At 43.8% G+C, this 26,983-nt stretch overlaps 1 protein-coding gene across 7 annotated transcripts in view; it reads left to right on the forward strand.

Annotated features, from left to right (window-relative positions):
• The window catches only part of ABL1 (ABL proto-oncogene 1, non-receptor tyrosine kinase), a 165,366-nt gene that overhangs the window by 126,206 nt on the left and 12,177 nt on the right, over positions 1 to 26,983 (forward strand). For 4 of the 7 annotated variants that reach the window (XM_006128365.5, XM_006128369.5, XM_006128366.5 and 1 more), the window contains 5 exons: positions 8,474 to 8,647; positions 9,394 to 9,689; positions 20,036 to 20,308; positions 25,473 to 25,557; positions 25,915 to 26,092. In XM_006128365.5, coding sequence (XP_006128427.3) covers positions 8,474 to 8,647; positions 9,394 to 9,689; positions 20,036 to 20,308; positions 25,473 to 25,557; positions 25,915 to 26,092 — 1,006 coding nt within the window. Of the gene's footprint in view, positions 1 to 6,287; positions 6,421 to 6,612; positions 6,724 to 8,473; positions 8,648 to 9,393; positions 9,690 to 20,035; positions 20,309 to 25,472; positions 25,558 to 25,914; positions 26,093 to 26,983 lie in introns of all 7 variants that reach the window. The other 3 variants (XM_075905754.2, XM_006128368.5, XM_006128367.5) reach the window with 2 other exon arrangements.

A 26,983-nucleotide genomic window follows, 5' to 3' on the forward strand; every position in this document is an offset into this window, starting at 1 on the left:
AGAATGCATTTGACAACAGTTTTAGTTGCATTTAGTAGTAAAAATGTCACTGTCAATAGTTTCAAGGAGAGCACCAAGCAAGCAGTAATTTCAGATGAATAATGTTTCAAGGAAGAGTTGCACAGCATTCCTCCTACCTGCGCTGTTACTGTTACTATTAGAAGCACAACTAGCAATTTCTAATTTCTGATTTAAAGTCAAACAGCCTTTATCCTCACCCAAACACTACATTTAAAGCTAAGAGTAATACAGAGATGTATATTTGAGATGGACCGTGGCTTTGCTTTGTGCAATATTGAAGAATATTTAGATTTTCCATATTCCACTGCTTATGATTACTACAGTAAATCTCAATTTCCTTCTATTTTTAAAGATTCTTTTATTTCAGTACAACTATTGGAGAATGAAGTCTAGTATCAAGTGCATTAAGCATACCATCCACAGCTGTTAAAAACTAAGGATGTTAAATTGCGGTTAATTTAGTAGTCGATGGAATTTCCATTGACTCTTCAACTAGTTGATATGCACTTCTGCATTTCTCCTTTGAAATGTACAAGAGCCCCAGAAGGGGCTCTTGTACATTTCAAAGGAGGAATGTGGAACACCATGTGCAATCTGGAGCCAGCGGGAAGTCCTGCTTACTTTGGGTTGCCCACGGGCATGCCAGCTTTGAAATGTCCCTGCTGGGGACTCTTGTACATTTCAAAGTGAAAGCGCACTCATGGAGCCCAGGGCCAGCAGGGGACTCCCCAGCTGATCCCAGGCTCCGTGCCACATTTCAGTGGAACCCAGGATCAGCTGGGGACTCTCCAGCTGACCATGGGTTCCAAACCGCATTTCTGCAGAATCTGGGGTCAGCTGGGGACTTCCCAACTGATTCTGGGTTCCATGGAAATGCCTCATGGAGCCTGGGATCAGCTGGGGAGTCCCCAGCTGACCCCAGGATCCAAGCAGAAGCGGGCTTTGAAATGCCACCTTGGCATTTCAAAGGAGCAGCACCTCACAGCTGAGCCAGGCTTAGTTTTGCGGCATTGCCCTTTGAAGTACCCCTCCTCACACCCCCCCCCTTTGCTGCTTCTATTTGATAGAGGCAGTAAGGGAGGGGAATCGATTAGTCGACTGACTATCTGATAAGCATTTGCTTATTGGATAATTGACTAGTCTTTAACATCCTTCGTAAAAACCCTATATTTTAGTCTGCAAAGACCATTAAAAACAGTGTGATTCCATTTCTAATGCATCAGAATATAAATTTACCAACAGAGTAAATTACTACTCCAAAACTAGCGCTGTAGTAAAACAGCTCCCAAAATGTTATTTTGTGTTTTTTTTTAAAGAAGTATAAACATTTATTCACATACCTATCATGTTGCTGATTTACAGATGTGAGAGCAGAATCAGTCCCACTCAAGAATGAAGAAACGATGATTTTGCTCTCGCTTTATTTGATGCTGTCTTTTCTGTCCCTCACCCCGACTCCAGTGTTTGAGCCACACAGCTCTGGCACCGGAGCAGCTGCCCGCCTGCCATGCAGCCACTTCCTCAAGCCCTGGGCAGCAACCGTCGGCAGCACCCCGCTCTCCATGGCACCAAACCCCGGCGGCAGACACCAACCCACTCATAGCCCCCAATACAACCCCAGCCAGAGTAGTGGCCTGGACTCACCTGCCATGTGGCCCCGGCTGTGGGAGCAGCCACACCACTCACCTTCCAGGTCCAGCAGGAAGGTGAGGGCTGGTATGTGAAAGAGGTGGTCAGGCTTAAAATTTTGTGTCCGTGGCCATGCAGGTGCACACCTTAGAAGAAACACTGTTCACTGGGATCCTTACTACAAAGCAGCCCGTGCCACTTCAAACAGCTGGATGAGGGATGGGATGGGATGGGAGGAAGGAGACTTCATGCACTGCCTCTGCCCCCTAGCAAAGTCCTTCAGTTCCCATTGGCCAGTGTCATAGAATCATGGGAATCCTAAGGCTGGAAGAGCCCAAAGCAGGACCAACCCTAACTAAATCTTCCCAGCCAGGGCTTTGTCAAACCCAGCCTTAAACACCTCTAGGGATGGAGATTCCACCACCTTCCTAGGGAACCCATCCCAGTGCTTCCCCACCCTCCTAGTGAAATAGTTTTTCCTAATATCCAACCTAGACCTCCCCCACTGTAACTTGATCCATCACTACTGAGAACAGCCTTTCTCCATCCTCTTTGGAATCTCTCTTCAGGAAGTTGAAGGCTGCTATCAAATCCCCTCTCACTCTTCTCTTCTGTAGACTAAATAAGCCCAAATCCCGCAGCCTCTCCTCGTAGGTCATGTGCTTCTGCCCCCTAATCATTTTGGTTGCCCTCCACTGGACCCTCTCCAATGCGTTGACATCCTTTTTGTAGTGGGGGGCCCAGAATTGGACACAGTACTCCAGATGTAGCCTCATCAGTGCCAAATAAAGGGGAACATAGTTTAAGAAACACTGCTTGAGATTATCCACTCCTTTTTTCTGACTGTGCCTAGCAGTGCAGACTGTCTCACCTTCCCCCAGTGGAAAAAAAGGGAATGACTTTTTAAAGATATATAGCTCAACCAGTGTAGTTACAATGGTGCAGATATGGAAGAGTGTGACTAAATGTAAATAAAATTGTTTAAGTTCAGAAAGTTTGGATCTACCCTTCTATTCATTTAGAATTAGGTGACATTTCAGGTGAACAACTGTTGTATTGACAATATTACACCGGACTAGCAAAATGTTAACTGGCAGCACACTTTATGGTAGAAGCCTTTGTTACAGCAGGTTATATGAGATTGTGCTAAAAACTAGTTGACAGGATAGGCTGAGTGTGAACTCACTGAATGTGTTGGGTTATGAAATAAAACATGAAATTTCCCTTGTCTGTGGAAGGATCTATTTTACAGACTTTTTAAAAAAAGATTCCAGGAAGCAGAGAGAATCTGTGAGTGACCACTAAGGAAATAGTGGGGAATAAAGAAGCAGCTATTCAAACAGCCATCAAGTACGCACAAAACTCAGTAGTATTTAATCTTATTCAGTCTGTGTGTCATTGATCATAGATGTTTTTGGGGAGTCAAGAAGAGGGGGAACCATTCAGATTAACAGTCTAACACAAGGAGATAAGTAACTACTCTTCCACTCACATGATCATGTGAAAAAGTGTTAGTGGTGTTTGGAAGTCCATGGGAGTGAGTTTGTTGGAAGATGTGAGATCTCTTCCTTCCCAAAGGGGCACCCCAGCTGTCAGCTTTGAAAGGCTGTTATAATGCTGTGCTTCCGTTTTTATTTCCTGACTCCATTCTTACTTAAGGAAATCTGCTCACTTTGGTCTAGACCAGAATTCTTTGCATCCAAGAATTCTTTTTATACATGGTCTCTGAAAGTGACTTGCTACCTGAAGTTAGCAGTAAATGAGACTGCTAAGACTACTAGATCTTTTAGTGCATTAACGTAAATGCTGAGAGAGGCTTCTTTTAGAAGAAATGAAGAAAATGTTGTAGCAAATACCTGACTGAAGAGAACTGCCACAGTTGTTAAAATGTATTTATTTAGTCTGTATGTGGGCATCTATCCCAGCAAAAGGGTGCTATAAAGAATCAATCATGTTGTTGGTCACAGTGGAGATTTGTACTACAGTAGAACCTTGGGCCCCACACTGTATAGGTAGGTAGCAACAAAAGATAGTTCCTAACCCAGAGAACTTACAGGTCTGTGACAGGACACATCAATGAAAGAAATAGAAAACCAGGAGGGCTTGGAGCACTGGGACAACAAAGTAGTAATAAGGTGAGTTCTTGCAGAATAAGCAGTAGTCTCAATTCACCGATTCCTTTGTCATTGGTAGCTGATATCATTCAATTGGCATCACAGCAGAGTTAAGGAGGGATCTGCCTGGCTGAACGGCTTGATATACTGCCTTATAAAGTTTTTCATCTCCCATCTTTGGTTCCAGCCCAGGATGTTTGTAACTGAAGAGAGTGCTTGGTGCTTTACAGATACAGGCAGTCCCCGAGTTACGCGGATCCGACTTATGTCGGATCCGCAGTTACGAACGGGGATTTTCTCGCCCCGGACGACTGGAGCGGCGGGACACCTGGTCCCGCCGCCCGCCTCCTCCGGGGCGAGAAAAGCTGCTCCCCGTCTCCCTGGTCTGCTGGGGGAGCCAGCAGACCAGGGAGACGGGGAGCAAAGCCGTGGAGGACCTGGGGCCGGATCTGCGGCCGCTTCCAGCTGATCTGGAAGTGCCGCGGTCCGGCCCGGGTCCTCCGCTGCTTTGCTCCGCGTCTCCCTGGTCTGCTGGGGGGGGGGACGCAGCTAGTGCCCCTCCCCCCCCCAGCAGACCAGGGAGACGTGGAACAAAGCCTGGGGCCTGTGGTAGAGCAGGTGGGGCGCTGCCGGTTGGTCCCGCAGCACCGCTCCTTGGCGCTACTGGAACAACCTGGCAGCACCCCAGCTGCTCTGCCCCAGGAGTCCTGATTCAGCCGCTGCTGATCAGTTTCAGCAGTGGCTGAATCAGGACGCCTGGGGCAGAGCAGCTGGGGTGCTGCTGGGTTGGTCCAGTAGCGCCGAGAAGCGGCCGCGCTACTGGACCAACCCAGCAGCACCCGAGCTGCTCTGCCCCAGGCGTCCCCAAGTTAGCCGCTGCTGAAACTGACCAGCGGCTGACTACAGGAAGCCCGAGGCAGAGTTGCTCTGCCCCGGGCTTCCTGGAATCAGCTGCTGATCAGTTTTAGCAGCAGCTGACTTGGGGATGCCTGGGGTTCTTAAGTTGAATCTGTATGTAAGTCAGAACTGGTGTCCAGATTCAGCCGCTGTTGAAACTGATCAGTTTCAGCAGCGGCTGAATCTGGATGCCAGTTCCGACTTACATACAGATTCAACTTAAGAACAAACCTACAGTCCCTATCTTGTACGTAACCCGGGGACTGCCTGTACAACGAGATGTAGTCCGTGCTCCAAATTATCTCATTTGAAAAGGTACTTTGGGCTATTGAAGGGATTTTGTTATAAAGTTGGAGTGGTATTTCCAAGAGGTGGAAACCAAAGTAAAAAGTTGATTGGTCCAAGGGTAGGGAGCAGCAAGCAAGAGAGGTTGAAGGCCACAGCCAGCAGGCGAGAACATGAACAGGTCTATGCTACCCTGAAAATCACAACATAATATTGTCTTGCAGAGAGTTTTTAGACATTCAGAATTCCAGACAGGATATGTCTATCTCTGTGTCAGATATGGACTGTTGAAGCCTGTCAGCTTTATCTTGTATTATTTTCCATTGTTCCTTAATAAGTTAGTCCCAGTGTTCTGAATAGGGGTTTCATTTGTGTTCTGTGTGACTCCCACTGCGAAGTTCTGATAGTTAATGAGTCAAGAAGATACCAAGGGAGTGGGGCTTTATCCATCTTGTTATATATATGTAAGTGGAACCTCTCTAGTCCAGTGCCCTCAGGATCTGACCAGTGTTGAACCAGAGAATTTTCTGGACCACAGGAGGTCAATATTGTCTAGCAGGATTACCAATGCTTCCATTACTTACTGGCCTGTTAGAGGACATTTAGGGGCAGATTTGTGCTAAATAACAGCACAGAACACTGAGGCTATGTCTAGACAGCATCCCTCTGCCGACAGAGGGATGCAAATCAAGCACTTTGGAAGTGCAAATGAGCCTAGGATTTAAATATCCCAGGCTTCATTTGCATACTCGCGTTCCGAGTTCATTAGCTCACAGACATTTACCTCCCCCCCTTCCCCCTCTCCATCCCCCTTCTGTTCTGAAATTTGATTTGTCCTTTTCATATGTGTTCATTTTTTTAATTGTATTCTTTGGTATATATGGTTGTGACAATTTTCTTCCACTATTTGATCTGAGGAAGTGGGTCTGGCCCACAAAAGCTCATCACCTAATAAATCATCTTGTTAGTCTTTAAAGTGCTACACAGTCCTGTTTTTTGTTTCCTATAATTATATGGTGAGGGAGACTTTTTGAATGTTTCTATTCTAATACTGTCCCAGTTTAAAAGAAAATAATTGAAAATGCCCAGCCAGCAATTTACAGATTGTTCAGTAATCCTTTTCTAACCAGTCCCCAGGCTAGTGGAAAGTTATAGAAGGTTTGAGGCTTACTCCACAGAAAAACTTCTCACAGATGGTGCTTACAAAAATGTAGTATTAAAAAACTCTAGTTTTTAGACTTTAGCATTGTAAGTTACTGTTAGTTGCTTTTAAGCTTTTAGTGTTTTGACACTGTCTGATGGTCTGAAATGAAACATGTAACTTGGTATCTGTACATAAAGAATCAGCTTTGACATCACTGTGGACTGGGGGTGAGAAGAGGATTTGGGGCACTCTGCCATCACTCCAGCATCCTGATTTATGGGCAAGCACAAGCAAATCCCCTGCTAGGCCTCAGTCACATTCTAATTGAAGGTGAGACTATCTTGGATTTCCTGCCTTCCTGTTGAACAGGAGGCATTTTCCTTCCTATCTGAGGTTATCCCTCAGCATAAGTAATACTGCTTGCACTGTATGGGGGGAGGAGCAACTCTTTCATCACAGAACCACTTCTTACTTCTGTTGTGTATCAGTCACCTCCAGCTGTTTGCCATCTGTTTATTCCAGGTGTTTACCAGTCTGATGATGTAACTCACTTTGGAGTAACTCCAATCAGAGCAGCACCCTGAATTTGATAAGGGAGCTTAATGGGCTTGACAAGATCAAAGTGTTTTCATGGTAAAATTATAGTTTAATTTTCTGAAAGTGAATTTTCTGTTTCTTCCTTTATTGTCCCTATTAAAGCAGGCCAAAACATTAAACTATGTATCAGCATTGCACAAAAAGGAAGGAAAAACAGAGCTTCACATATGCTTTTTCAAAATCATTTTTTTTACCTTTCAGCATTTTATGTTTTTCCTTTTGTAAAGCAATATTATTTGACTTCTTGATCTGCTACATGGATTTACTTCCCAACTGAAAGTATTTGTCTAAGAAAACAGGCTTAATTATGTGTATAGATACCTTTGAACTTACCCAGTCCAAATGATTACTATAAACTCTAATACTATAGACTCTAAGCATATATGTATCTATCTTGCTGACATGCACCAACATGCTGAAGTTACTGAATTTGTCAGTTGGTGAATAATAACATTTTTACCTCCACGTACTTAAAGCAAGCAGGCCATACTGGAAGCCTTGATTTTAGCCATTTTGTGATGTCTTAACACTTACTGCACATGCACTCCACTAGTATGTCTGATCCTCCCTTTCACCAGTTTTGGTTCACTTTGTAAATAGCTCCTAGGGTGCTTCAAAATCATGTTTCCAAAACTCCAGCTGGCTGTAATAGCAATGGTTATAACTGAGGAAGGAAGGAGACCCGAACAAAAGATTTCTGGGAGCTCCATCCAGCATAAAAGGGAGGCAGGGAGGATGAGAGAACTGGTATTTTCTTGGAAATGTTGAACAGTTTTCTTCAGATCCAAGGGCATTCCATTCCCCATCCTTGTCTTGGGCATCTCCCAGTTGGAGCTTGACTCTGAGGCTCAATCTACCCTTGAAAGGGTTTCCCAGAATAGTTTATACAAGCTCCTCAACCAAAATAAGCAATACTGTCAAAGGACTTTCTCACTGTATCACTGCATCTGTACTACGGCTTTTTGCTTGTGTAAACATGTCATGGAGAATCACATTCCTCTTTGACATTATTGTACTGGCAAAAGTGTGTAGTAGACTCCTTGCTGGAGACACCCCCTCTAAATTGCTGTCATGTGAACTAATTTGTGGAAGGAGGGTGGGATTTGGGTGTATGCTGAACTAATCCACTCTGATAGGTGGTTTGCCACTTCAGGTTCAAGGTTCTCTGCTGTGATTGGATGGGCTTGAAGTTTTGGGTTGCTCCTGCAGTATAAAGTGCCACTTTGTACAGGGAGCCTTAAAAACAGTTTTAACGGTGAAGACCAGCTAGGAAGAAGTATTTGTGATGATAACTTATGTATACTTGTGTCCCATAATCATCGTCCTGTGTGTGATATTTGGGATTGTTGATGTTTTATTTTTGAGGAAAAATTAGCAGATTTACTTTTGTTTAAAAATAAATAAGTCTGGCATCTTGTAGCTGTTTGAGCCAATTGACTCGCAAAGCAGCAGACAGGCAATGTGATCAGAAAGTTATTGAGGGAGGAAAGATGCCTTCTCTCTTCACCATGGCTTGGGAGAGGCAGGGAAATTGCATGTTACTGTAAAGAATGTGGGGACCCTATGGCATAAAGCTTTGGAATGAGAGTGCTTCATATGCTCCATAAGATTTGTATTAAGGTAGTGACCATTTTTGCCCTCTGCCCATTTATGCATAAGGACCACAGATGTTTAAGAAATGAAATAAACAAGAAACTCATGGGTGAAAAAAACAGATGGCTTTTTATCAGCAAGAATGAACCTATTTTTTCTTTTTCCCCTCCCTTTTCCCTCCCTTTTATTCTAGAAGCCCTTCAGAGGCCAGTAGTATCAGATTTTGAACCCCAGGGTCTGAGTGAAGCGGCCCGTTGGAACTCCAAGGAAAATCTCCTGTCTGGTCCTGGTGAAAATGACCCCAATCTTTTTGTTGCACTGTATGATTTTGTGGCGAGTGGAGACAACACTCTCAGCATAACTAAAGGTAAGATATCTCCAGAGGGTGCTTTAGAGCATCTGTGAGAAGGAATAAGAAAATCAAGTCAGTCAGGAATATCTGAGTTTATAATCCCTATGAAACACATCAGTGTAATCATTGTAGTGGAAATTGTCCTAAAACAAATGAAAACCTTTCACAAAGAGCCTTTGAAACAAGATAGTCTGCTTAAAGTATGTATTGAGGGAGGAAAATTGTATACAAAAATTAAACCCTTCAAAGGAAGCAAGGATTTAAAGATGGATTAAACCTTAATGGTTTTTTAGTTCTTTTTAGAGTATGGTCTGTAGCTTTATAACTGTTTCATTAAAATGAGCTCTTCTCTGAAAAGTGACAATATAAAAATATCTGCTTCTTACTCAGAGGTTTTGCTCTGTGTGTACTTGAAACCATATCTCCTTGCCTTGCTAATCTCCTATTTCTCCCATCTGTTAGCCCTGCAGAGCCAATGTAGCTCAGGCAGAGTTTGCTGGGTTCTGTTCTGGTTCATGCATTAACTTTAGGCCTTTGAGTCTAGCAAGGCATGTAAGCGCATGTGTAACTTTAAACATGCAAGTAGTCCCAATGACTTTGATGCATATGCTTGAGCATGTACATGCCTAAGTCTCTTGTGGATCAGTACTTCTGTTCTGATTGCAGAATCTTGGACGATGATGTGAGAGCCAGAAGGAATACAGCTTTACACTCGGATCCCAGATTTGCCATGTCTAATTATGTTTTGTTTTTATGTGAAGGTGAAAAGCTCCGTGTCTTGGGCTACAATCATAACGGGGAATGGTGTGAGGCCCAAACGAAGAATGGGCAGGGCTGGGTGCCAAGTAACTACATCACCCCAGTGAATAGTTTGGAGAAACATTCCTGGTACCATGGACCAGTGTCACGCAATGCCGCTGAGTACCTCCTGAGCAGCGGAATCAATGGCAGCTTTCTGGTGCGCGAGAGCGAGAGCAGCCCAGGACAAAGGTCTATATCACTAAGATATGAGGGAAGGGTGTACCACTACAGGATAAACACTGCTTCTGATGGAAAGGTACGAGTTAAGCCTCACAAACTGAAACAAAAAACCCATTATGGTCCACTTCAGCTGCCAGCTGTAGAAAGGGCCCAGTACAGCCTCCACAGAATCAACTGAAGGGTTTGCCATTGACTTTAGCAGGAGTAAAATCAGGTCCTACATACTGACCTACAACATCTAAACAAGGAGCACATCAGATAATGATATAACCATTTGGCAGCAGAGCTTTGAGAAAACCTTCTCCCTTTAACAAACTCCTAAAAAATATGAGTATGTCTCAGTCGTGAAAACCATGGGCCATGTAACTCCATTAATGTTTTGAGTGGAGTTGTATCAGAGATGAATTTTGTTCCATTGATTCTAATACTGCAAGTTGGGCTTAAAAGACACTGTCAAGTTTAAAGATAATGTATTTTAAAAATAGTCTCATCTTTGTAACCACTTCAGGTTATTGGAACCAAAATAATTGTAAAACTATCATGTTCTATCATTACAGAGGTAAGGTAATCTTTTATTGGTTCAACTTCTGTTGGTGAGAGACACAAGCTTTAGATCCACACAGAGCTCTTCTTTGGGTCTGGAAATCCCTGTTAAATGACACTTTTAAACAAACTTGGAATCCCAGACCTAGAGAAGAGCTCTTTGTCAATTCAAAAGTTTGCGTCTCACCAATAAAAGTTGTTCCAGTACCCCACTGCGTCTTTCTAATATTCCAGGTCCAATGCAGCCACAGAGTTCTTATTTCATATACTCATTTTTTGCTTTTAGTCTTCTGCATTTCATCTTACATAATGAAAGGAAGGTTAAGCACTGTAATTTCACTTTTGTTTATGGTCAGGTTCTTGTCTCTTTCACTTTCAGGTTCTTGTGCATTTGCAAGTGCTGCTGTAATCAGCTTGTTTTGGAAAATATTGTTTTGAATTAATCTAAATGTGAGGTCAAATTGCATCATGCAGTATTTCTTTAAATCCATTCTAAATTGGATGTTGCAGTATAACTTGGGGGGTCTAGCTGTTGCTGTTCTCCGAGGCCCTTGCTGTCAGCATCTAGTTCTAGTAGCTGAAAGATCCTTTGCCATTTAAAAATAAATTCATTTAAAAAAAAAATCAGCAGCAAGAGATTCTGTGGTCCTGGTCGAGGCCAACTTTCCTTTGCCCAGTAAGGGCCTGCGCCTTTTGATATCAATGACAAAACTTTATTTGATTTTCACTGATGCAGGATCAGGTCAGCAAAACAAACTAGTTTCTGCAGTGAGTGTGTAATGGCTTCTCTATTTGTCTAACTCATCACAGTGCAAAACAAAATATGAAAGAAGCTTTTAGAAAAGCAAATGTTCTTTAAAGAAAATGCTGTTTGTCTGCTTTAATGAAAGCTTTGTAATTAGGGTAATGTGATAAGGTTTGCAAGGTAATGTGTGGGTACTGCGTTTTTTTCCTTTTTCCTCTCCTCTTCTCTCATCATTCAGCATGCAGCCAGGCTCCACATGATTGAAATTAGCAAAGTGAAATGGTCTATGCTATATACTTAGAGCATATATAGGTAACACTTAGTTTGTGGCAAGCTGGGGTTTCACACTAGTCTGTATGTACCTCACACTAGCCTACTGCTACTATGTGTTCATGTGGGCCCTTGCTGCCACGCTCTAAGTAGCACTCTTTGATGTACCATGCTTTAACCCAAATCTCTCAGCCCTGATAATGTATCCATACTGTACTTCAGACCATCTATCTGCAGCTTGAACTGTGTCCACACTAGGGATAGAATCATATAACACTAGAACTGGAACTTGAGAAATCGTCAAGTCCATTCCCCTGCCCTCGTGTCAGGATCAAGCACCGTTTGATCATCCCTGATAGATGTCTATCAAAACTGCTTTTAAATATCTCCAGTTATGGAGTCACAGCTTCCCAAAGCAATTTATTCCATTGTTTAACCACCCTGACAGCTAGGATGTTTTTCCTGCTGTCTAACCTAAGCCTCCCTTGCTTCTTATCCTATCATCAGAGGCCAAGGAGAACAATTTTTTTCCCTCCTCCTTGTAACACCCTTTATGATGCTTGAAAACTGCTGTCATATCCCCTTTCAGTCTTCTCTCTTCTAAACTAAACATGCCCAATTCTTTCAGTCTTCCCTCGTAGCTCATGTTCTCTAGACCTTTAATCATTTTTTTGTTGTTTTTTGGACCTTCACCAATATCTCCACATCTTTCTTGAAATATGGTGCCCAGAACTGGAAACTGTACTCCAACTGAGGCCTAATCAGTGCAGAGTAGAGTGGAAGAATCGCTTCTCGAGTCTTACTCACAAAATAGTGATAGTGTAAACACGTACACGGTTAACCAATGATCTGGGCTCACCAGTAAACCTTCACAGTTATAGGCAGTCCCCTCTTCCCCCCCCCCCCATTCCTCTGTGCACACTGATACAGAGGCAGCAGCCAGGGGGTGTAAACCCGTGGTCACCAACCCATCAATCGCGATCGACTGGTCAATAGGGAAGGTTCGACCAGATGATTGCGAGGTGTTCGGTGCCCCACCCCCATTTCCCCCCACCCCCAAGAAGCCCCACTAATGCTACCCCAGTGACAATGGAGGTGGCGCCAGCTTCCTGTGGGGTGGATGGAAGTCCTGCAGCTGCGCGCCACTCCCAGGGTTTCAGGAAGTGTGCTGGCTGTTCCCCCTCCCTCAAACAGCCGGCATGTCACAAGAACCCAGGTCTGTGGCATGCTAGGGACATCCTGCACGGGGGGAGGGGAGGTGGTAGGAGTCCGCAGAGAAGGCAAACGCTGCAACTTCCTTCCCCTGCGGAGGAGAGAGGGGATAGGAGCCCCAGGAGGAGGCACGTACCAGGGGCTGCCTTCTCCTGCACATGGGGGGAGGAAGGGAAATAAGAGTCCCAAGAGGAGGCACTGGGCCCCGCTCCCACCAACATCCTGTCCCCCTGCTGCAGCACCTTGTTCCCTGCCCCAGCACCCACCGGCACCCTGCCACGTGCCCCAGTACCCTGTCCCCTGCTTCAACACCCACAGGCATCCTGTCCCCAGCCCCCACCAACACCCTGTCTCCTGCCGCAGCACCCTGTCATCTGCCTTAGCACCCACCAGCACCCTGCCACCTGCCCCAGTGTCCACTAGCACCCTTCCCCGGTACCTTGTCCCCTGCCCCTACCAGCACAGTTGGGGCCACATTAGTGAGGCTTGGGAGGTTTTGGATTTTTTTGCATCTTACTTTTGTGGCCCCAACTGACTTTTCTGTGGGTTAGTGGCCCCTGGCTCATAACAGGATCCCTGCCCCTCTCATAAATAAAGACAATGCTGAAACTTTTTGTGTTTGACATAATATTTTATTTAAAAATAAAACCTGGCGAACAAACCCCCAATTGGGGCCAAGCCCTCATCTGACTGCAGCATCATTACGCTCCTATACTGCCCCTCCAAGCCCAAATCTGAGCCTGTCATCCACTGGAACCCCCTGTCCTGAGCCTCTCACATCCCCAAACTCCTGCACCCCCACATCCCCAGTCTTCTGCCACAACACTTTTGCACCATCCACACACCGCAAATCTGTGTCCTGAGCCCATTATACTCCCACTCTCCCTGCCCTGAGCCCCTCACACACCCCAACCCAAACTTCTGCACCCTCACAGCCACAAGCCTGTGGCTTGCTCATCACCCCAGCACTGCACCTGACCCCAACATTCCCCGCCTTGAGCCCCCTCCCTGAGCCAGCATCCCCTTCTCCACATCCCCCTGCATCCAAATTCCCTCCCAGAGCTTGCACCTCTCACCCCTTTCCACACACAAATCCCTTATTCCCACACCTCCTATCTCAACCCAGTGAGGGTGTGCTAGACTACGAGTTTTTCTGGGATACCAGAGGTATCCCGGAAAAACTCTTCCATATCCAGGGACACATTTGTTCTTTTGCTTATTTTAGTGGAAGAGCAAACATGCTCTTTTAGCAACCCCTGTATTCCTCACTCCACGAGGAATAAGGGGGCTTCCGAAAGAAGGGGGTTTTCTGACATTTGACCCAGTGTAGACAGGGCCTACAGAGGAATAAAAAAAAAAGTGGCAGTGTAGCCGTTCCCTGAGAGTATATAAGGGCTGGGGATAGCAAGTGATGGAGAGGAGGAGCACAGAGAGGGCAGGGCTTCAAGGAAGGAGTGGGGTCTTGGGGAAGGGATGGGGTAGATATTGGCTTGTTCTGACATTTAAAATATGATCTTGGGCGTAAAAAGTGTGGAGACCACTGGGGTAAACGCATTTTAACTTCCCTGCAAAATGATGGATCCAGATCACAGAAGGACTCGGGTCTTTCTTTCCCCGACCCCCTGCTTCTTTCAATAGTGTTCTAGAATCCGGGTCCTTACTGCTTGCTTACCAAAGTCAGACCATTTGAGTTTTGACAGAAATGGAGCTTGGACTCCAAACTGAATCTGAGCCAGTAGTTAGCGTGCAGTAAAGACTTATCCTAAGTAGGGATGTTAAAATGCATTTATTTGTGTATACGTTGAAATTTTCAGCAATTACACGTTTACACACAGGCGGGAGACAGGAGCCAGTGCTCACAGGGAGCCAGCTGTTAAACCAGTTCCCCATGAGCACCAACTCCCCCATGCTGCTGCTGTTGTACCAGCATACTCCCCATGGGCACCAGCTCCAACCTCTCCCGCACTCCTACCTGCTGCCTATGATACAAAGGTAGCAGCGGAGGGGAGGGAGTGCTGCTACGTGTAACCGTGAGGGTTAATCAGTGAGCTCAGGCTCATCAGTTAACCATATACTCGGGTACACATTCACATCCCTAATCCTAAGTGTTCACATAGACAAGCTCTGTGAAAGAAGTTTAAAGGACGGTTGGGAATAGGAATGTGAATGGGTAACTGTTTAACCAATAAGCCTCAGTCTTAATGGATGAATCTTACCAGGTTTTCTGACATTTGGCCCAGTGTAGACAGGGCCTACAGAGGAATAAAAAAAAAAAGTGGCAGTGTATCCAGTTAATCCATAGGAGCTGGAACAACTCCCTGCCAACCACAGGCAGGGGTTGTTCCACCCAGCTCATAGGAGCAGCCCATGTCTGTGGCGGGCCCAGCCCACCACCATAGGCAGGGGCTGCTTCCACCAGCCAGCTGGAGCAGCCCTTACACTTGGCGGGTGGGGGTGAGGGGAGCACTTCAACCCAGGCATGGCCGGGGGAAGCCGCTCCAGCCCAGCTGCAGCAGGTCATAGGTAATGTTCCAGCCCACTGGGAACATGGCGGGGTGGCAGCCGCCCTACTCCCTGCTTTAATCAATAAACTGGTTAAACATAATGTTTAACTGATTAACCAATTAAACAGTATTTACCTCCCTAGTTGGGAATATTGTCTTACTTCTGTGTCTAGAAGTTTTTTGTTGCTTCTTTCCAAGTTGGTACTTGGGATGTGTGTTGCTCATTTATGAAGGTATTGAACCAGATCTTCATATGTTGCAAATAAGCATAGCTCCATGCTTAGTTAAATACAAGATGTCATGCCACATGATCCCCATGGTGGCTTTTTCAGGGCTTAGTGTTTGGAAGTTTGCATCTTGACAGTGCTATTTATCCCAAGAAATAGTCAAGCAGAGCTCAGGTAATCAGCTTAGATCTATACTAAGCAGGTTAATGGTTTCTTTTCCCCAGAGTTGTTCTAATTGACATTGTTGAGAATAGGCATCGGCAAGCAGAAGTCAATAAAACAAACCTATCCCTGAAAGTCATGTGAAATCCAAAAGCTATGGCAGGAGAGGGGGGAAGGTAAGGTGGTATGTGTGATACTGAACTGTGACAGACCAGACACTTTCACACTGAACTACTGGGTATCAAATTGTATTTACTACTTGGCAGTAAATCATCTCTCACCAAAAGAAAAGCAAATGGCAAAGGCCTTCCCCTCAGCTCTCTGGGTATCTGGAGCCTTCTCATCTTGCTGTATGTATTATTAGTCAGCCTATCTGAGGAATTTAATATTGCAAGCACTACAGTTAGGATGAATGGGTTTGGTGGGATCATATCCTGTGACTGAGTGAACACAGTATCAGGAGAAGGAGGTATTACAAAAATGTGTGGAACTACTGTTGCTTGGCATAAAAATGTGCCTTCTATATAGCACAGCTTTTATTCAACTTTTTTCAAAGGAAAATGGAAGAGTATGGAAAGGTTCAGACTACTTTTTAAGTTTAGCACCATTTAAATCAAATCCAGTGGGGTTAACAACTTAGAAAATAAGATCTTCAAGGAGTTTTGTCTTTGCTTCCCACTTCACTGGCTCATCTTCACTCAGCCCATATTTGCTTTACATTAAGGTCCCTTCCTGAGCGGTTGGCTCAGGGAAACTAGGCTTAGCATAAGCCACATCCATGCGCCAGTGAGTTTGGTTTTGCTGAATTTGGTTGTGCTTGAGGCCAAGTCTCCTATTCAGTACCCAAATCAAACAAATGCCATTGTCGATCTAGCTTTAAAATCTTGTCATTCTCAGTATATAGGGTCACAGGACTGTGTCTCTTATATGGTTCTCTCTGATTCTTATTGGATTTCCAGTGCGTGAACCTGATGGGAAACCTATGGTGGCTTTTATCATGGCTACCTGTGCACTTTTCCTTCTGTGGTGATTTTTATATATTTTAATTTTGTTTTTGCTGTTGTGAGTAATGAAATGTATTGTGGTTAAGTATGCATCAGAAGGCAGGATGGCTCTGCCCTGAAATCCACTGAGACTTTCCTGGGAGTGGGTGAACATTAAGCCATAGCAAAGAAGGTAATGTAGGTTAGTGACAGAAGTTGCAGAGGGGTAGATAATCTGTGCAAGCAGAAGCAGGGCCAGCGTTAGTGTTTTTCTGAGGATATACAAGATTGCCTGATCAGCGTATCAGCAGTGCAGCCAGTAAACAATTTATATGAACATTCCATGTGACCCCACACAACGCAGATGCCTAAAATCCATTATGTGTATACAAGGGCTGCTATCAGCAGCAACAGTGGGTCCCTGGTGCAATTTCTTTGACAGACAGGTTGGGTGAATATTTGCGGGGAGAGCTCTGAGGAAGAGAGAGGTAGCAGCGAATACTTGGTCAGAATGTTTATGTGGCTTATTGCATAGCATAGCTATTTGTAGCTGCTGTTCATTTTCTTCTGATGCATGCCACAAATTCCAGATGTAGATTTGAACACATCAGCATAATTCTTGTTTCCATTAGTGCTGATGGAAAGTAAAGCATTCAGAATTGAATTTAGGACTTGAACATCCAGAGGTTAGAAAAGCCCTCTGTACAGAACAGTTGTACAGTGAGTTTTTATTTGGATCCACTCATGAATAGTAAATTTTGTACAAGCTAAAAGTGTGGCCTTGAGGTCTGAGCTGAGGGTGAAGGAATCTGGAAATCTGTTTCCTGCTTTGTCTTGGACTCTCCATTTAACCTTTGGGAAATGATTTTAACTTCTGTTTTTCACTTTTCTCATGTGTAAAATTGGCATATCTGCCACACAGGAATATTGTGAAGTTTAATTCCTGCATATAAAGTGCTTTGAAGCTCTAAAATGAAAGCCAACATGTAAGACCAAGAGCACAGGTTTTTTTAATGTAAAGGGCTGTCGGCACACTGCATGCCGGATGGATTTTGAACTATAGTCTATTTACTTTCTTTGTTGCACCCATTAGTGTGGTATCTGAATGGTTAAGATCAGGGGAGATGTTGTTTTTATACACATACTATCTGCTTAATAAGGTGGCTGTAGGATCTGGGTTGTTCGTAAAGGAGTCCTAGTCCAGCCTGAGGCTGCTCCACTACCAGCTGGCTGTTTCTTGCTATGCTGCTATGCATGGTTTATGTTGTTTCATTTTTCTATATGTGCTAAAAGTGCTTTCACCTCGTCTGTTATGAAGGTTTTTTCACACTACACTGAAGAATATTCTCTTGACTTTTGTAGAGGGTTAGAAAATGTCCCCTTTTAGCCTACTCCACCTTCTGTAGAAGCAGACTTCTTAGTAATGACAAAGGCAGCTAACGAAAAGGAAGAATAAGGAAATGTAGATCTCCGTGGTTCACTATGCAAAACTCCCCAGCTCTGAATGTCTAAGTGTATCCATTAGTCATCGTGTTATCCCCTGAACAGTTAATTTTGTGGCTTCCGTTCAAGTGGTTTTCTGGAAAGAATAGCAGTTATATATGTACTTATGCCCCTCTCCTCTTGTCCAGGAGTTCAAAGGATATTTCCTCAGTGGAAGTACCATTTTAGACAAAGATTATGGCCTCATATCAGTGCAGGAGACTGTCCTTACAGCACAGTTACCTTCTAGGTATCAAATGTTGCGTAGATGTTCACATTTCCCAGAAACTTTACAGAGGACAAGGCTCCTGTTACTCCGGTTTAGCCTGAAAGATAATAGCCACAAAGGACTGCAACAGCAAAACCTGTTTGTGACTCATGCGGCTGTAAAGAGACAGAAGGAGAACTTGGGGCCATCACTGCAGATTACACGTTTCAGTTTTACCCTCTGGGGTTATGCGATGTCTGGTTGAGCTTTTGCCTTTTTTTTTTTTGCATTGTTGCAAATAAGTCCCTAAAGCACTGGTAGATGCAGATTGGCAGTTTCTGCCCCTTGTGGCTTATTACTTTAAGAATCACTATATGTATTTAATCATTTGAATGACTTGTTTGTGTGTTTTATGGGGGGAGAGTGGGGAAGGAGAGAGGGAAATGCCTTTATTGTACCATAAGGCTTCCTCATTTTATGCAACTGCTGTCTGGTTTCCCCTTCTCCTTATTCCCAGTCTCTTCCCTCTCACACCTTCTCTAACTCACTCAGGGTATGTCTACACTGCAGCGTTTTTCCAGGAAAACCTTACTTACATCCACACTGCAATTGCGTTCTTTCGACAGAAAGTTGAAAGAACGGAGGGGGTGTTTTCCAACAGCGGTAGACCTCTTTCTAAGAGAGAGAAGCATTTTTCTGAAAAAGCTTTTTTGGAAAAAGGGGTACTTGGATGCAGAAGAGGCCTCCAGGAAATAACACAAGTGCCCAGGTGGCCACTTCTGTCCATACTAATCACAACTTAAATGCGAGATAGTGTCCAATCAGTGTGGATGCTATCTTTAGAAAAACCAGATCACTTTTTCCTTGCACTTTTGCTGTGTGGATGCTCTCTTTCGAAATAAGCTTTTCCGGAAAAGCTTCTTCTGAGAGAAGCTTGCAGTCTAGACATAGCCTCAGAGAGACATTGTCAAGCCCAGTGCCTCCCCTACTGAGGTTCACTGTCCTAAACACAGATCCAGAAAGCCAGAGCCTGCCCAGTAGGATTGGTGGGGTTTAAACTAGAGATATGCCAGATCTCACTATCCATCTGATTCCCTTCAGCTTCCCAGCGCCTGATGCATCTCCCCTTTCTGATAGGCTCCTCCTCCTGCAAGGCTGGGTTTTTGAATTGGCTCCATGACGAGGCTTCGTCTGTCAGTTAAACTCTGCCACTTTCAGCATGCTGCTTCCAGCCCAGCCTAGCCCAGAATGCTGGTGGAGTGAATTGTTCCCCTTCAGCATCATTTTCCTATGTTACTAGCTTCCATGAGCCCTGGAAGCAGAGTTGGGTTGGAATTGGAATACTGGGAATGCAGTGTGTTACTCTTCTGTCAACATTTGTAAAGGATTTTAAATTTTAAAATACATCAGGCTTGCTAAATGTGTAAGAGACCTAGCAAGAGGCATTCACAGCATTCCACAGGAGGCTCATGTTCGGTGGTGATCGTCTCACATCTGTGTTGCACCTCTCATCGAGAAAAATCTCTCAGCGTAGTGTTCCTCTGCAGTCGTCACTGGATTGGAACAGCCCCGCTGTTTAATGCTCACAGCAGCACTATCCAATTACATAGTGCAAGAGTGAGGAGGAATATGATGTTCTCCTGAAACTTCAAAGGGAATTTAGGCAGGTGGAATGTCATTGCCCCAGTAGAAATTTGGCCAGGACATCGGGGCTAAAAGTCCCATTTTTCAGAAAAGCACATAGGATTTTAAATGACTCCAAGTGACCAGGGACTCCTTCGAAAGAGAGCACTTCCAGTAGCAGTAGGGTATTTGAGGTTATTGAATCCATATTGACTCAGAGGAAAGGTTATTGCCTGCTTGGTCACCTTCATCAGAGGTTTTCCCATCTGAATGTTTGTCATTCTCAACTCTGCTTAGTTTGTGAAATCTAACCAGATGTGGCAGCTTAAGATGGTGTGTCCGCAGGCCTGCCGTAAGCAACTGTAATAGGAAAGCAAAATATAATGTGCTTGCATGTGAAAGCAGTTTTATCAGCACCTTATTTGTGTTGTGTGAACAAACCTCTCCTGTGGTTGCTTTTCAGCTGTATGTCTCCTCAGAGAGCCGCTTCAACACTTTGGCAGAGTTGGTCCATCACCATTCAACTGTAGCAGACGGGCTCATCACCACTCTACACTACCCAGCACCCAAACGCAACAAGCCCACTATCTATGGAGTGTCGCCAAACTATGACAAGTGGGAGATTGAGCGAACTGACATCACCATGAAGCACAAACTTGGAGGTGGCCAGTATGGAGAAGTTTATGAAGGAGTCTGGAAGAAATATAACCTTACAGTGGCTGTGAAAACATTAAAGGTAGAAACTAAAACATTCATAGCCTTTTAATTAGAATGCAAGTCTTATGCCACCCATTCATAAGCCTGGCTCTTTGACAGCACTCTGTCTGTCTTTCTCCATCAGGGTCAGATGATGCAAATTGTTGGAAATCCTTTCTTTGTTTACATCTGGTCTAGAACATCTGTGGCTATTTAATTAACTGCATTTGTCAGCCTCTTCTAATTATTTTATACTTATGTGAGTGCTGGACTATTTGTATATTAGAGTCTGATGATCTGTGGATATTGCTTTATGTGCACAGAGTCCTGTGTGGATACAAAATTTGGTCTATATTGTTTTCCAAGGATCCAATTAAATAATTTCTAAGATTACACAATAATTACAACTAAGTCAGACTTATAATAATGTTGTTCAGGCTTGTAATATAGGCAAAACCTTATTGTGTCCAATAACCAGGCTAAAGTATTGGATGTGTGTGTTTCTCACATTTTTGGGAATGAGAGCTTCAAAGGTGAGCTGTGACATAACTGACATTGACTTGTAAAGATTATTGTGGGATGTAAAACAGGTGATGTAATTAGAGATCATGCTTCACTGATACTTCACATCATGTGCTTTTCCCAAGAGATGAGTTCCTTGTACACTTAAGAATTGCGTATTCACTGTTAAAAGATTTAGGATGAGGGGAAAGAACTTCCTATACTAAGTAAAATAGATTAAATTGTTAGTGCGTTGGACTAGAAGTAAGAGAATCAGGATTCTGTTCCTGCCTCTGCTTCTTAGTCTCTCTATGCATTGGTTTCCCATCAGTGCATTGCAGATACTACTTACCTAACTCAGAGGCACTAAGATTTGATTTTTGTCATTTATAAAAGCATGCGGGGATCCCGTAGTGTCTTCCATCTACCTAGCGTAAACTCTTAGGAATTCAGATGCAAGATGAACACCTTGCCATCCTTCCTAGATTTGCCGTGTGGAGTGGTGCTACAGAAGCAATAACAAATGAAAGCTATCATGTTAGAAATATGAAATGGAGAGAAATGTGAATACATGTCTATGAAAAAAATGCTTCCTGGACCTCGGAAAAGTGATTTTTTAACCCCTTGAATTCTGGCTATCAGCGCGTTCCTGGGTTGTTATGGTTTCAGAAGGTGATCATTTGGGTGGTTGGTTGGTTTTGAAGATTCTTGTTAGAAGTGTTACTGTCTCCACTTGGTTTCATCAAGAGAACTAATACTTTGTAAGTCTCCTTTCTGGTTTATATGTGGAGAGAGTGACACCTAGTGTTAAAGTGTGATTATATCTCATTTGCACAGGAGAATGCTGAGAAGAGCCTTTCCTTGCATCCCATAGTCCTGCTAGAATAGGGATTTGACAAGCAGAATTAAATGTCTATTTAGAGGAATAATGAGACACCAATTGTTTTCCTGAAACACTGAGTTTATTGTAGCCTTCCCCAATCTTCTTGATGTTTGGTATTTGAGAGTAAAGGGACGTTTTCAGATTTTCCCCCCCCTTACCTCAAATAATTTTGCATTCCTTTCTAGTTTGCTTTGATGAAAACCTCCAGCAACAAAGGCACAGTTTGTTATCCCGTAAAATCTCCCATGTCTGTGAGCCAGAAACAGTTACCTTAATAAGGACTGTGACTGTTTCAAATATGCCAAGTAAATACTTAATGACTGAAAATGGTTCATAATGTAATCCAGAGCTGCATTCTCCCCTGGGAAATGTTACAACACCCTAAAAGAGACTGAAGAAACATGGTAATCTGAAATTATGCACACTAAACCTTACTTAAAAGCAAATTCATAATCCACCTTCCTTAAATCCATCAGTCTACCTCAGACAGATAGGATTATGACTATCTTCAAAGTTTCAGGGAATATTTAATACCTCACATTTATATTCCAACTCCTGCAGGAGGAGACATGTGTTCAGTGGCTTCTTTAGAGAAAACCAAATCATTCATTTTATTGTCTTTTAAGAGCATATTTCCCAAACCTCTTTGGCCTTTCTTTGTCTCCCTCCCTGCCCCAGATCCGCATAGTAGAAATCATAATGAAAAGAAAAACGAGGGGAAAAAACATCATTGCTTCTTCTGATATCCTTAGTGCTTGATGAATTATTTCCTTGCATCTTACTACATCCTGTTTGTAACCCAGTCTTCTTTAAAGTGGTTAGAAGTAGCTCAGAGCCTGATTAACCAAGAAGTTTATGTAGAAAGAAAATAAGAACCCAAAGTGACATGTCCTCTGCTTCTAGCATGTATAATTGCATGATGCTAGAGAATCTGTTAGTGCTTGTGCACTGCCCCCTAGCATAGTCCATTGGAAAATCAAGAATCCTGTGCAGAATAGGATTGAGTATTTTAAGATGCCAAGAGAAACCAGTGTAGTTTGGGGTTGAAAGAATATTCACTAGTGGCTGGCTATTCCAGTTTGCAATCTGATTTAAAGCCATGAGCGGAATGGCATATCCCTTGCATGGAGAACTAACTCACTTACTAGGCTTAGTTCTTACAGAGCAGCCTCTCAGTCAGTCACTGAACTGACAGGGCACTTTGCCGTTGATCAGAAAGGGTTCTGATTGTAAGCCAAGGTCATAGCTTTGATGGCACATGCTCACTAAAACAAGAAAATTCTTTGTTAAGGCTGAGACACCTTCCTTATTTCCTGAACTTGGGAATGGTGGTGTGTCACACAGATCTGAGATCGTAGAAAAGCAATGTAATTGGTGGAGGATGATAGCTTGGGGAATGGATTGGCAATTGGAGATAAAGCTTCCAAAACTCCAGGCCATTAGTTTGAAGCCAATCAGCTGCTGCTAAGGACCAAAATGCCCTTATTGCCATGTAAAGGCATTTTCATTGCCCATGGTAAAATGAGATGATCATCTCTGTCCTTTTCGTAGTGCAGAGATGTCTATTCTACATCTATCACGACTGACATAGTTAAACCCTTGTTCATTTTTTCAGCAAAGAGGCCAGTGAGTTGATGGTCATGCAGCCTTAGCTACCCTATGCCCCTGGGTTTCTCCAGGTCAGGGTTGAGCATAGGCGACACACCCCAAATGCCATAGGCAGTAGAGGCAAGGGGCCAGCTGGTAGCTGGTGGGAAAAACTAGTGGGTGGGCTTGGCACCAGCAGTAGGGGGTCACTCTTTTTCCCCATGCACTCATCGGCAGCAGCAGGGCAAGCGAAGCAATGGCCCCAGCTCACTCTGGACGTGTCACCAGGGGGAGGGGCAGAACCACCCCCACACTCACAGTAGGAAGCAGAGCAATGCGGCTGAGGAGCAGAGCAAGCTGGAGCCGCCTTGCTCTGCTTCCCGCCCAGCTTCTGGTGAGTGCAGGAGGGGGGTGAACCTCTGCTACTGATGCCAGCTCTGCTAGTCCCGTGGGCCGCACTGCTTGGCAAGGGGAAGGTTAGGGCCAGGAGCGAGGAGAGAGCAGAGTGGGGTTATCCTGGCCCTTCCCCAGGATTTGGGGGGGTGTCACATGGCTGATGGCCCCCTTTTACCAGTCGCCTCTGAAGCTGAGACATTGCTGTGGTGTGCTAAGGAAGCATGTCCTGCTGGTGACACTGCTATACCTGATCTGTGGCTTGAGATAATTGGAAATTGAAATTGGATACATCTGGTACCTTTCATGAGCACTAGTCTTCAAACAAATAATTGTTACAATAATTTAACACACAGGAATAGTTATTGTCTATGCAGAATGATCTTGGTGGAATTTATGCATCAGAGAAACATAGTTAGGATCATTCTGAAACTCTGATTATTAACTAGGGATGTAAAATTTCAGTTAAAAAATTAATCGGTTAAGCATTATGTTTAACCAGGCCAGGCGGGCTGCTCTAGTCTGGCTGGGCCCACAGCATCACCTCACAGGCTGTTCGGGCTGGGCTGAGCCAACTGTACCCTGGGTGGGGGCTACTCCTGCCAGGCCAAGCTCACCACAGTGCAGGCAGGGGTCTGCTCGGCCCGGACCAGGCATCATTTTACCAGTTACCCAAGTAAGCATTCCGGTTCACTGGCCCAGCCAACTGGACCCTGCCCATGGAAGGCCCCGCCAGACTGGAGCAGCCACCTCCTATGGCCAGTGGTTAACTGGTTAAACGAGTTGTTTAACCGATTAACCATTGTAGGTTCTTTTAACGTCCCTAGAAACTACAGCTGCCAATCAAACAGTACCAATTTGTAACAAACAGTAAATGAAGGAGTAAAGCTGTTTTAATACCTCTATCAGCGCTAACAACGAAATTGAGTACCAGCTAGGTCTACAGCAGCAGCCATGCCCAGTGTTATCAACCTTGCCAGCAGCAGCAAATCCCTTTGCAATCCCTCTTTCAGACACTTCTTCTGTGAAGCCTATCAGCATTAATCCACCATTGAAAGAAACATTGATATAGAAAGAAGAGTTGTATTCAAAAATATATTTTTGAACCACTTTGAAATGGACTTTTGGCCTTCCAATGCACATTTGTTTTGGAAATATATATGGCATCAAACAGAGACAGTCTTCCTTTGTTTTGTGTAATTGCGAGCAAGTTAATGACACTCAACAAATAATAAGCAATAGCATCTAGCCAGAGTATTTACATCACAGATTAGACTCTAAAAGCTAGGAACAAATTCATGAGCCATAAAACCTGCACTCTTCACTTGTGCAGCAACCGCCGTCAGTTGTCACTGACCCAATCAATGGAGACTCTGAGTAATTGAAATGGTGGTCCATAATGGATGCAAGATACTTGCCTCAGGCATCTGTGTATGCAGCATTTTTCCTTTTCTTTTCATCTGTCGTCTTGCCTCATTTGCCTTTTGTCATCCTAGTTCTATTTCTTCTGGCATGAGCAAGTGCTGTCAGTCTTTCTCTTAAGATATGAACTCGAAATGGGCTTCTCTAAGCGGCTTATTTCCCTGCAAGAGAGGGGCCCACCACAAACGGGGAAATAGCTTTTTGTACCAAAAGCCACTGATGGTATAAGAATGACAGTAGACCGGTTAAAAAAAATATTGGTCCACACCCAGCAACATGATGCAGCTGCAGTAAGGAACAGTTTGGGGATAGTCACAGCCTACACTTACAGTTGGCAGTGACTCTTCAGTCCACATGTTAAAATCTGTTTCCACATTGTGCATATTATCCTTGCTGAAGCTTTTCTTTTCCTATTCAGGAGGACACCATGGAGGTAGAGGAGTTCTTAAAAGAAGCTGCAGTAATGAAAGAGATCAAGCATCCTAACTTAGTGCAATTATTAGGTAAGTGATAGAAATACCAACCAAAGGGAGTTGAATTAAACCCTTGTGTAGTGATATGGATGTTAAGGAGCAGATAAGCTTCTTTTACTATACCAAGACTTCAGCTGCAGACGCTTATTCTCTGGCAAAATTCACAGTTTGTAAAAGTAGCACTTGATTATATTTATCTCTTCATCCTTTCATGTAAGATGCAAGAGCCTAAAGCAGGAAATATAAACCAGACTACTAACCAGTTAAGAAACTCTCTTCTCCTTCACTCTCCCCCCATCCACACACTTATAAATTGCCCAAAGGATAAAATCTGTAGACATACACATTCCAGAAGGAACTCAGTGTGTTCCAAACTGTGTCCCATAGGCGTGTGTACACGGGAACCTCCATTCTACATCATCACAGAGTTCATGACTTATGGGAATCTGTTGGATTATCTGCGTGAGTGTAACCGGCAAGAGGTAAATGCTGTGGTGCTGTTGTACATGGCAACTCAGATCTCCTCAGCCATGGAATACCTGGAGAAGAAGAACTTCATTCACAGGTAAGAATGATACTGAATGTTCACCAACTTCTCAAGCTCCAGAAAGCCCTTGAATTTCAGAGTATAGCCATATGGGATCTGGGTGCAATATGTCTTATAACTTAAGTAACACCGTGATGTGTTGCATTTCGAGATGCACGGTAGAAAACCGCTACAAGAGGCAGTCTCAAGACTGCCATTCTTCCATGGTGGTTGTTCTTACCTACCCATACTGTAAAGATATCAATACAGATATTGGCCCATCTGTCATTTAAAGGTAAGGCTCATACAGAGATTCCTAAAAATCATGACTCTTTGTGAAATAAATCATCTCGTTCCTGTTAAATTAACGGTCAGCTTAATGACCTCTTCTCCAAAACTGTTGACATTCTATCCTCATACTGGGGTTCCCAGCAAAGCTACCTTGCTGCCTTTTCATAGGGCTTTTATTTGTCCCTTCTCCCTGTTTTCATCTGCTTTGCAATACTTTTCTATTATTGCATCAATAACGTGTATCTCTGTATTAAGCATCTGTGCAGTCTTTAAGTCTGGAGATTTTGACCTTTAAGTGAGCTACAATTATGGTTAGTGCTTTGCATTCTTTGTCTGAAGAAATGGCCTCCTAGCAATGTAATGACATAGCCTGGATGGAGGCATGAAAGTCTTTGCTGTTTTATTGAATACAGTACAAGATCTTCTCCATGCCACAGTTGTGACTTTTCCTACCCAATTAACTGGAATATAAAATCTGTACATATAACTTCATAAAGACGAATATGAGGATCATGTGTGAAATGCTAGAGGTTCCTTGTACAACAAACATTTCATATGCTGCATGAGAGCGAGGGTCACGTGCATGTCAATCAAAGTTAACCCCTATTTGCGGCATCTGAGTTTCTGGCTTTTGATTTA

The sequence above is a fragment of the Pelodiscus sinensis genome, chromosome 23, assembly GCF_052426305.1.
Source record: "Pelodiscus sinensis isolate ZL-2025 chromosome 23, ASM5242630v1, whole genome shotgun sequence".
NCBI classification, from domain to species: domain Eukaryota; kingdom Metazoa; phylum Chordata; order Testudines; family Trionychidae; genus Pelodiscus; species Pelodiscus sinensis.